The 12,363-nt window shown below is 42.8% G+C and overlaps 1 protein-coding gene across 2 annotated transcripts in view; it reads left to right on the top strand.

Moving 5' to 3' along the window:
* The window catches only part of IQCA1 (IQ motif containing with AAA domain 1), a 280,666-nt gene that overhangs the window by 96,433 nt on the left and 171,870 nt on the right, over nt 1–12,363 (top strand). For both annotated transcript variants that reach the window (XM_040441110.1, XM_040441111.1), the window contains exons 4-5: nt 4,387–4,578; nt 5,782–5,853. In XM_040441110.1, the coding sequence (XP_040297044.1) occupies nt 4,387–4,578; nt 5,782–5,853 (264 nt within the window). The remainder of the gene's footprint in view (nt 1–4,386; nt 4,579–5,781; nt 5,854–12,363) is intronic.

Raw genomic sequence — 12,363 nt, forward strand, 5'->3', positions numbered from 1 at the left:
AGTGGTAAAACATTATGAAAATACACAATATAAGTGTGGTTTTATAGAGCGGATTTCCTCCGCAGGACCACTGTTATTTAAACTAGTCTTAGAAGTTTTGGTATCCAAGAACTCCAGAGGGCAATTAATTAAGCCATACAGGGAGGACACTGTAAATGTATCTATCATGTTTCCTGCTCCTAATCACTGCAGGAAAAGAGGAATGGGATGTTATGTTACGTATCTAATCACTTTTCAAGTTGTTGGCAATTTCTCAGGCAGTTAAGGGGTTAAGAGGTGTTATGGAGGACCGCTCTCCAGGTCAGGGATCCTCCTTGTGAAGATCTTCATAGCTGTACAACAGGCCACTCATCAATCCTCTCTCCCCTTTCAGGAACACCTCAAACCAAGTACTCCCCTGGCACATTGCAGGAAATATCAGTTTGATCCCTGATCTTCCAGTTCCTAGACATAATTTAGTGTCAGTTTGTTTAAACTATTACAATTCTTTTATTTTGGGAGGAGAGGAATGGATAGCAGATAAAAACAGGAAGGATTTGGAAAGCAGCATTAATTTCATTCCCCAAAACATACATAGAAAGATATCCTAGGGGTGTGTGCCGGCACGGACCGCATTAATATGAATCCATGCAGCGAGGGATTTCATGCTATCATCCTCGCTGATCAAGATCCTTAACTCAATGCATATGAATGAAACATATCTCGGGGTTAACCAGACATGTATGCTACAACAGTATCACCCAGCGGAATAGCTATAGATGGTGCAGAGGTTACATGCAGGGGCCCAAGTAACCTCTGCATCACTTGTGATATTACTTCATGATGATTGCACAGTAAAATAATAATTGTAGACATCTGACGGATCAGCGGTACACAGCTGGTCACATCAGTAAAACTTAAAGGGGTAAAACTATCTGAGATATTAATGACATATCAAAATAATATACCATAAATGTGTGGTAGGCGCTGGTTCAACTTCCAGGACTACATATTGGAAAAATGGGGGGTGGACTTCTTTCCCATTTGCACTCCAGAAAAGAGGAAACCATGCATGGCCACCTCTCTTCCTCATCTACTACTTTCTGTATTGCCACATAGGGGTCAAGAGATCCCCATTCTGCTGATATATAGGGGTGCCAGAGATGGCTGCACAGTGCACCATTAGTACTTGCCAGAAGTCCCTGTTCCGCGTGACTCCTCTTTTTTTCTGGCATGGATAATATATGGGAAATGTGCTATTCTCCTATCTTTTCCTGAGATACTGCACATAGTAGAGCCGCATATACAAAGCCTGTGCAGCAATGCATGGCGGCCTACAGTGCTAGTATGAAGCCATACAGCCTCCATGTGCTGCCCTACAGGCTGCATTGAATTCTGTATGTATTCAGCCATTCTACAGAGAATACCACCTTGCAAAGGCATACAATGGAATATGCCTCTTTTTTTCCTTAAAAAAAAAAAAACTCAGTATACAACCATATGAAATCAGAGACAGAATTAAAATAAAGGTCTCATGCACGAAGATAGCATGTACACATGGCCTCACTAGGGTGAGATTAGTTTTAGGGTGATAAAATACTTACAACTACCTACATATCTGTGAATGCAAAATCATACATATTCCATAAGATGACAAGGATTTTTTGAGGTGATGATTTGGCCTATTTGATGTGAGCCATGAATCTCATTTAACAATTAATTGAATAATTTATGTTATGCATTAAAGGGGTTGTCCGGGTTCAGAGCTGAACCCGGACATATCCCCGGTTTCACCCAGACAGGCCCTCTGACATGAGCATTGGAGCATTTCATGCTCTAACTTGCCCTGTGCTATATCGCAAAGGGCAAGGGCTTTTCCTTTACATTTTTCACTGCTAGCCTCCACCTAGCAGTGTTTCCGGGGACATCACCGGCACTGATTGGCAGATTTTACCGTTGTCCTAGCCTTTTTACAGACAAGGACAGCGCTAAAGCTCACCTATTATTGCCGGTGACGTCACCGGGGACACTGCTAGGCGGAAGCCTCTGCCTAGCTTACCCATGGAGAACCCGGTATGTCACAGGGTCTCCAGAAAAAGTCCTTGCCCTGCGCGATTCAGCACAGGGCAAAGGAGAGCATCAGAGCACGAAAGTTCGGGTTCAGATCTGTATTGTAGGGCAGCTAGATATAATCTAGGTTGTGTTTTTTAATTTCTTTCACTTACTTGTATAGCGCTGACATAATCTGCAGCACCAATGTAAATTACCTATCAGTATGTCTTTGGAATGTGGAAGGAAACCAGAGTACTCGGAGGAAACCCACCCAAAAATGGGGGCAATATACAAACTGCATGCAGATTTTGTCCTTGGTTGGATTCAAACCTAGGATCCCAGTGCTGAAAGGCACCAGTGCTAACCAATGAGCCACCATGCTTTTTTTTCTGCACAGGATGTCCATTATAGTTGGCAATGACACCGGCCTGGACTGGACTCAAGGAACTCCTCAGGCATGGACCTTTTCCAACTTATACCTGCATAGTTGACTATAGGCCAATGCGATGATGTCATCATGCTGCACTTTTACACAACGGGGCAGGCTAACTAAAGACCTGTTTACATGGGCAGAGGACTGGGGCAATTATTGGGGATGAGCGTTTGTACGAATTTCTCATTCCTGACAATTGGCCCGTGTAAATCTGCTGATAATCAGTCAAAGAATTGTTGGGTGTTCACGTCTTTTCTGCGTTAAACAAGATCCTAGTTCATCAGCAGCGCATCGTCCTGTGTAAACAGGGGTATGCTGCCAACAAAGAATTAAACTGTATAGGGATGAACAATTATAGTAATGATCGTTTAACCCCATACAGCCCAGATCATTGCTGCATGTAAATGTAGCATTCATAGGAACGTTTGCTCCCGAACATTGCCTGCTCTTTCATTCTGTGTAATAAAGCTTTAATGGGGTTGCCCCATTTGGATATTTTTGGTATGTCAATAGGATAGGCCATAATAGGATAGTCTGACAGCTGCGGGTCCCATTTCTGGGACCTGCTACTACCTCAGGAATGGAGAACACGCCTTGTATGCCTGCTTTCTCCATTCACTGCTATGGGACTTTCGAAAATAGCTGAGCATGCTCGTTAGACTATTTCCAGACGTTTAATTGCAATGAATGGAGAAGATGCCATGGATGTACAGTCTGCTGTTTATTCACAGTGGGGACCACATTCTTGAGATAGGAGCGGGTCCCAGAGGTGAGGCCCTTTAACACTAGTTAAGATGTAGACAGTGTAAACTTTTGTCTAAGTTTACACCACCTATTGGCTGGCTTATTTTGTACTAAAATGTTCTGTATATAAATGTGCCAACATGGCCATGTTATCACATTTAATCTATGCTGGTCTTTTTAAGCCTGAATATGACAAACACTGGGGGAGATTTAATATACTGGTGTAAAGTAGAACTGGCTTAGTTGCCCATAGCAACCAATCAGATTCCACCTTTAATTTTGGACAGTTCCTTTGGAAAATGAAAGGTGGAATCTGATTGGTTGTTATGGGCAACTAAACCAGTTCTACGTTACACCAGTTTGATAAATCTCCCCCACTGTCTCTCTTTGATCATCTCAAACAAGCATATACATAACAACAAATGAGAAGGTCTATATTTGGGATACATTTAAAAATATATACTGTATGTATGAATTGATTTCTGGGTGCAAAAGTCATACGTAAAAAGAGATACTTAAACATAAAGCAAAAATTCTGTAAATGTTGTATTGGTGACCCCTGTTAATTTTGCATTAGAACCCACAAGTGTCAAATGATGACTTTGCCTGCCCATGATAAGCCTTGTAAGATGGCTAGGCAATAATCTAGACTTTGTTCTTATTTCAGACAGTGTGCATGCTATTTGTTAGAAATTTTTATTTATGTAATACAGTTTTCAGTAGGAGCCAGAATGCATTAAATGGCGAGAGTCACTGTGCCCACTGGGGCTTGAAACTTAAACGGGTTCTCTGTTTGCATAATTATTTTTTTTCATCTGCCTAGAGTACCCCAAATATTGTATATTCTTGCCCCATATACCTGTCAAGAATTTCCTTACCCTGTTTTCAGCATCAGTGCATCCTGGCAGGAAGTTTACATACAGAACTTCCTGTTTTCTACAGCTTCCTGCTAGGTTTTTTTTTTTTTTGCTTTCACTATTTCATGGGTTATTTTATTTTTGCCACATTCTCCTTACATTTAAACTATGCAAAATAAAGGCATCATTTTTATTGGTATATAATATTAAGGGCCGAAGCATCATTCAAGTAACCTGACTGCCAATCTAGTCTACACTACTTTAAAAAAAAAAAAAAAATTCTTATGAACATTTTGACTAATTTCCTCTCTCAAATGACAGGTAAAACTATTGAAGCCTATGTCGCTAGATGAGGCTGTTCGTGTGATCCAGGTGTCTGAGAGGGCTCGGCAGGGGCGGCTGAGAGCCAAATTCATGAGGGAGATCCATCTAGAAGAGAAGAGAGAAAGGATGGCCAAACTGCAGGGAGAGAAGGTCCTGGATCCACATCTGGCTGCACTGCGCATCCAGAAGGTATGGACATTCCAAGTCTATCGGGCTATCCTATGGATATCTTTCTATTCTCTATAAGAGTAATTAGCAAACTGCATTTTTAATGAGTACTTACCCGACAATGCTGAGCTGTACAACCAAGGATGTAGTGCATCTCTTGAAACTGGCAGCATGGGGTCTTGGTTGGCTTACACCGACATCAATGGCTTGGTTCAGCTTGTTTCACAATGTTACTATGAAGGCCTTGACATAGCGCTTACACAAGTTATGTACAGAACTGACTTTCTCAAATTGGCACTGGTGCAACACCGACCTTCATTTACCATTGCCCATTTTCATCATGGAGAACCTCTGATGCCATCATGGGGGGCCTCTGTTGAAAAGTGTGAGTAGAACTGTACACTATGGCACCCAATAAGGCAACATGATGCATGTTTTTTGGATTTTTTTAAATGGATGTCGTGGACAATGGAAAAATGAAATAAGTATGTCTTTATTTTTTAAAATTAGAGTACAAGCTGTCACTTTAAGGCAATGTTCACACATGTTGAATTTAACATGGATTACAGGGGCATTCGGGGCCAAAATGCGTTTCAATTCCGACAGTAATCCGCATCCCATGAGTGTGAATTGGGTTTCCACAACATCATTCATGTGTCACATAAAATTTCCATGTGGAAAACAAAATCTGCAAGTATCAGTAGCATATTACTTAATCCAGCAGATTTCATACCGAAAAGCAAGCTGATAAACCCAACACGGATTAGCACATTGGAATGAGGCTAATGCAGTTCGTCACCGTGCACATCTAGTGGTAAAATATGTGTCGAATGATTTGAACATATCCTAAAAGTCCTAGTAACACGTTATTACCATTTTAATTCCTTTATAAATAAATGTGAAAATATGCATTCATTTATCTGATCAGTGGATACACCAAAACTGTCAAGTGAGGACAGAAGGCAAGGTTAAGCAAGGAACAAGTGGTATTTCAATTTCCCACAGCACTAACACTGTTTACATATGGAATATTCCGACTTTTTCAAGGATAAGTAATGTGAAAGGTTTAGTGTCGTAGCCTGAAGCCAACCTCCAGTTTATTTACTCCTCATTCCACTCCACACTCCCTTCCTGTACGCGTTTCGATTTCCCCAATTGCTCTGCAGCTCAGGAAGCTGTTTCCATTCCTGCCGTATCCTTACTGATTTTCCGTTCACACCATAGGTCTGGCTGGGCTATATCCAAAGGAAGAAAACCAAGCAGCAAAGAGAAGAGGAAATGATCTTCCTGGGCATGGTAGGTGTTCCACAGGACACACTTCTCCAGGGCAACCTGAATATGTTTACCATGCAAAAGTCAAAGCTTTCACCCATACAGAAATCTTATATCACTTATTGTCCTTGTCACTTTAGTTCTGACAAAGAAGGTATTGTGTCACCATGAAACACCATCCAGTAGCAATCTGGCTTCATAATACTATTTATGCACCTTTTACTGTGGATTACTATGTCACATGTGCAATTGATAGGATGTAAAAGAGTCATATAAGTAGGTACATACAGAAGAGTTTTTTAAATACTTGGGCCCTTTATGTTAAAAAATAAACATAAGTAGATTAATAAATAAATAGAGGTAGATAGATAGCTAGATAGGTATAGATATACACCCATGCCGCCCATACTAATATAGACTGAGCTGCTCTGTTCGATCACTTGAGACTATACATAATATGTATTGATAAAATACGGAACCCAATACTCTATTTTAGTTTAAAGTTGTTTTTTTTTATATTTTAATACTGATGACCTACCCTCAGGATAGGTCACCAGTATCTGATGGGTGGGGGACCCCCACTGATCAGCAGTGGTAATCGCTCCAGCGCTGTGGTCTCCTCGCAGCTTTCCCTAGGCCAGTCATGACACATTCATCGGTCACATGGCTCAGAAGCAGCTCAGCCCCATAAAAGTGAATGGGGCTGAGCTGTGAAACCAAGCACAGCCGCTATACAATGTACGGTGCTGTGCTTGGTAAGCTGTGAGAAGCCCGCGGCACTCAAAAGGCCACCGATACCTTCTCAAACAGCTGATCGGCAGGGGGCCCCGGGTGTCGGACACCCACCGATCAAATTACTGATGACCTATCCAGAGGATAAGTCTTCAGTATTAAAATCTCAGAAAACCCTTTTACATTTTCTAAATTAGGCCTCTTTCACACCAGTGTTAGAGGTCTCCGGCAGGCTGTTCTGGCAGACAACAGGCTGCCGAAGCTCTCTAGATCCAGAATAGCCGGATGCTGCCATTTCCCGGTTGGCCCCCATTGACTATAATGGGATTCAGCAGATATCCGGCTGCTACCTGGCTGGACAAAAACTGTTGCTTGCAATGGGAGTCGACTGGCAAGCGGTAAAATCTGGCTATGCTGGATCTAGAGAGCCTGCTGAATCTCTTACCGCTAGTGTGAAACTAGCCTTAAAAAATAAATAACTATAAATATATTTTTTTTTTTTTGCGTTTTGTTTACGTAAACATTTTTATTTAAATCATCCTTATGTGTCACAAACAGAAAGCTGAAAGAATTATTTTCTCAGGCCAAGAAATAAAAGTTTGGACCATTAAACCACCACGTGCGCAAAATCTCTAAAAAGTGTCTGGACATTTAGGACGGAAGCACTCTGATCGTTAAATTAGCTTATAGGAGTGGCTAGGCCAGGCAGCAGGGGTTGCTGTAATGAGCTGTTTTGGCACCCACACTCTTTATTAATAGGTTTTTTAGTATCTCTGAGTCATTCAATATCATTTTTCACTGTCTGATATGTGTGACATAAACCGAAAAGAAAAAATGATGAGCATATGCCGAAAACTAATGTCTTGCACTTAATGCAGCATCTCGGGATGTAATAGAAAGGCACTCACTGTGTGGCATTAATATAGCGTGATACATAGTCTTTACAGTGTAAAATGACAGCGTCTCAGCACTGTGGTGTGTAATGGCTTTGTACACACGCGGGGAGCTTCTTTGCAGTTGTGCCGCCAATCTGAATACATTCTATTTATACCGCCACAATCTGCCTGACAAATTAGCTGTTATGGACACTTTGCATAAATATTTATGCCTGTGTTTGCGTGGGGGCAGAACAGTTTGATTTACAGGGTAATGCTATGTTTAATGACCCACTCTCCCCTCACTGCAGAGCCAAAGCCACATATCAAAAATACAGCACTTCTAAAAGAAACATGCAGAGTCTGCACCGCTGGGCCCGCTTAACTGTTTATATCCCAGAGAGCTATGCACGCTACGTAAGAAAAAAAAAAAAAACTTCAAGGGGCTGCCATTCTGTCATCGGTTTATGGAGTGTGAGAATATGTGAAGAACAATATGCCGCTCAGTAATCGCATGAAGTCACTACTGAGAGCCGGACTTTTTTTTTAGAAGTTTCCACCGTGCTTAAATCTTTGCATTTCCGTTTTTTAAAACTCATGATTTTCTATATTAAGTCTGAATAAGTGTTAGAAATTCCGTTATAGTGTTGCGTTATATTACTGAATATGAAGGGAATTTTAGGACAGAATGCAAAACAGAACACTTTAAGGGGCCCCTTTTGCTCATCCTAATATATTTCTATGGGCACAAATAACGGTTAAGTCTTTTTCCGTTATGCATGACGGGAAAAAAGTCCTGTCGACAGGATTTTTCTTTCCGTCATGCATAACGGAAAAAACTGAACCGTTATTTGTGCCCATAGAAATGAATTAGGACGGAGCAAAACGGAATGCCTCTTAAAGGGTTCCATTTTGCATTCTGTCCTGAAATTCCGTTATATTCCCTTATAACTCTGTTATAACGGAACACTATAGCTGAATTTCTAACGCTAATGCGAATCCGCCCTAACATTTAAAAGAGATTGTGAAATCATCTGAAGAATTACAAATATTTCCTTAAAAGGGTTGTCTCATCTGAGATATTGATGGCATATCGCTAATGTCAGATAGGTGCAAGTTCCACCTCTGGGACCTGCACCTATCTCCAGAACAGGACTCCCAAAGGGAGTGGAAAGCAGCCAAGCATGGACGCCACCCTCCATTCAATTCTAAGGGAGTTCTAAGCCCTTGTGCTGCTATTTCTGGCAGTGAATGGAGCAGTGGCTATGCTTGCGCGGTACGCTCTCCATTCATTTCTATGAGACTTCAGAAAATAGCCGAGCCAGTGATCAGAACTTCCATAGAAATGAACAGACAGCATAGCACGCATGCGTGGTGCGCTCTCTTTCACATTCGGGTTCCGATAAGTACAGGTCTCATAGGTGGGAATTAGCAATAAGTCCTAGATAATACAACCCCTACCCTCTGGATAGGTCATCAGTATCTGATCGGTGGGGTTCCAACACTTGAGACCCTGACGATCAGCTGTTTGAGAAGGTATTGGCGCTTGCAGTAATGCCGCCGCCTTCTCGCAGCTTCGCCTACGCAATATGACTTCACGTTCATCGGTCATGTGGCCTAAGCACAGCTCAGCCCCATTGAAGTGAATGCCACGGCACTACGCACCAGTGCCTTCTCAACCAGCTGATCGGCAGGGGTCCAGAGTATAGCTCGTCAGTTAAAATATCTTAGAAAACCCTTTTAAGACAACTTATCCCCTATCCATAAGATAGGGGATGTGTTTTATTGGCAGGGGTCTGAGGGCTGTGGATTCCCAGAATCATGAGAAGGAGAGATGGTCAGGCATAGGTGGTCAGTTAAGCGCACTGCGGCTCCATTCAGCTCTGTGTTCAGCCTTCCTTTCAATTGAATCTCTACCCAAATAACGAAGCTTCTATATGTTCATCTCTCATTTATTTGAGCAATAATCTGCTCTACAAAGCTGCTCTTCTCATTTAAAGGGGTTATCCCATGACTTATGTAAAAAATGAAAATCAGACATCATATGGTGCATGATAATCTCTTTCTAACAAAGCTAGAACCAGCCCTGCACCTCACAGGGATCCAGAGATCTCCCCATTCATTGTTCTGCTAGATTTATATCAAGCTGACAGCTCAAGGGGAGGGTCTTTAATGCTGCAGCTCAGGGGGGCGTGTCAATGCGCTCCCTATCACAGCTCAGGGGGCGTGTCCATGCTCTCCCTATCGCAGCTCAGGGGGCGTGTCTCAGCTCTCCCTATCACAGCTCAGGAGGCAGGTGAAGGGTAAAACTGAGCATGTGCGGCCATCTCAGTGAGCAGGACAGAGAAATAAGAAAACAAAAACAGCAGGTGACGCTATACAGATGCATTTTGTTAAATAACTCGGTGGCTATACAAAATGTTTAATTACATGCAATTACAAAAGTATTCAGATCCAGGTGCTGGTTTGAAAACTGTAGAATATTTTTTGTGAGACAACCCCTTTAAAGTAGCGCAGAGTTCTGCAAACATAGTCAGCCATATTACAGCAATATTCGCTTCTGGGAACCCAGTCATCCACATGCAAAGGCACATACATATTGTTGCCTGCTTTTTCTTCTTCCCCTCGCATCTCATTGTGCCAGTCATTCTTATACACAGTATGTTTTTCCTATAGGCAAAAATCTCTAGAATTAGGACACAAGGAAAGGGCGTTTCCACACAGTAGCCAAAATTCTACATATTATAGTAAAAGATGCCGTATTCAGCTGTTTTAAAATACTTTTGCAAAATGCAGAACTCCAGAAATAAGATATAATAGTACAGTGAAGACAAGTGCAAAACATTAGTATTCAGTTCAAAAATTGTTTGAAGAGGAAAGGGTATGTCTGGGACTGGCTTTGATCCCATGGTACAAAATTCTCTTCTGTCTATTGCACAGGAACACCTTAACAATCTTAATATACGCCAGCGCTGGGAGATGTGTGCCGAGCTCCACTCCAATAACCCACTTATTGTTTGAGAAAACTGGAGACATAAACTACGCATTCTCTGCTCCATTGTGTCTCCTTCCACTTGCCAGGGAGTTCAGCGGATGCAGTATTTGCCCTGTTAGCAGAAAAAGTCTTTGCTGACTATCCATTTTACAAACCATTTAATGTGCTCAAGTCTACAAATTGTGTCTAAACTTCTGTATATGATATTATTTTGTATCAATAATGTAACCTTTTTCTCATAGCTTTATGCAACATAGTTTTCAAAATTAGATCTGTACCTTGTAGACCCGGCATGGGCGCAATTATAGCAGCAGAAGCCAAGGCAGTCCGATGTGGGGCGCAGCAGCTAGGACACACAGAGAGGGTAGTGTTGAGCGAATCGAAGTGTCCTAAGTGGACTTCAATCCGAATTTCATGGAAAGTTTGATTCACCGCAAAGCTAAATTTCCTCATGCTTCGTGGTAACGAATCGGTTTTACCGAAAATGGGGTAAAAAACAAAAAATGATACCTATCATCCATTTGAGCGCGAACAACCTGCTTCTGCCATCTTGATTGAGGTTCCCGCGCGAAATCTTGTGCACAGTGACGTCACAACGCTGGCCAACGTGATTAGGTCATCACGCGTCGCTTGAGATTTCATCCAGGATCTTCAATCAAGATGGCAGCAGCGGTCTCTTAGCGATCAGATGGATGAGCTAAGTACACTGCTCAAAAAAATAAAGGGAACACAAAAATAACACATCCTAGATCTGAATTAATTAAATATTCTTCTGAAATACTTTGTTCTTTACATAGTTGAATGTGCTGACAACAAAATCACACAAAAGAAAAAAATGGAAATCAAATTTTTTAACCCATGGAGGTCTGGATTTGGAGTCACCCTCAAAATTAAAGTGGAAAAACACACTACAGGCTGATCCAACTTTGATGTAATGTCCTTAAAACAAGTCAAAATGAGGCTCAGTAGTGTGTGTGGCCTCCACGTGCCTGTATGACCTCCCTACAATGCCTGTGCATGCTCCTGATGAGGTGGCGGACGGTCTCCTGAGGGATCTTCTCCCAGACCTGGACTAAAGCATCTGCCAACTCCTGGACAGTCTGTGGTGCAACGTGACGTTGGTGGATAGAGCGAGACGTGATGTCCCAGATGTGCTCAATTGGATTCAGGTCTGGGGAACGGGCGGGCCAGTCCATAGCATCAATGCCTTCGTCTTGCAGGAACTGCTGACACACTCCAGCCACATGAGGTCTAGCATTGTCTTTCATAAGGAGGAACCCAGGGCCAACCGCACCAGCATATGGTCTCACAAGGGGTCTGAGGATCTCATCTCGGTACCTAATGGCAGTCAGGCTACCTCTGGCGAGCACACGGAGGGCTGTGCGGCCCTCCAAAGAAATGCCACCCCACACCATTACTGACCTAATGCCAAAACGGTCATGCTGGAGGATGTTGCAGGCAGCAGAATGTTCTCCACGGCGTCTCCAGACTCTGTCACGTCTGTCACATGTGCTCAGTGTGAACCTGCTTTCATCTGTGAAGAGCACAGGGCGCCAGTGGCGAATTTGCCAATCTTGGTGTTTTCGGGCAAATGCCAAACGTCCTGCACGGTGTTGGGCTGTAAGCACAACCCCCACCTGTGGACGTCGGGCCCTCATATCACCCTCATGGAGTCTGTTTCTGACCGTTTGAGCAGACACATGCACATTTGTGGCCTGCTGGAGATCATTTTGCAGGGCTCTGGCAGTGCTCCTCCTGTTCCTCCTTGCACAAAGACGGAGGTAGCGGTCCTGCTGCTGGGTTGTTGCCCTCCTACGGCCTCCTCCACGTCTCCTGATGTACTGGCCTGTCTCCTGGTAGCGCCTCCATGCTCTGGACACTACGCTGACAGACACAGCAAACCTTCTTGCCACAGCTCGCATTGATGTGCCA

This window comes from Bufo bufo, chromosome 7, assembly GCF_905171765.1.
Source record: "Bufo bufo chromosome 7, aBufBuf1.1, whole genome shotgun sequence".
NCBI classification, from domain to species: domain Eukaryota; kingdom Metazoa; phylum Chordata; class Amphibia; order Anura; family Bufonidae; genus Bufo; species Bufo bufo.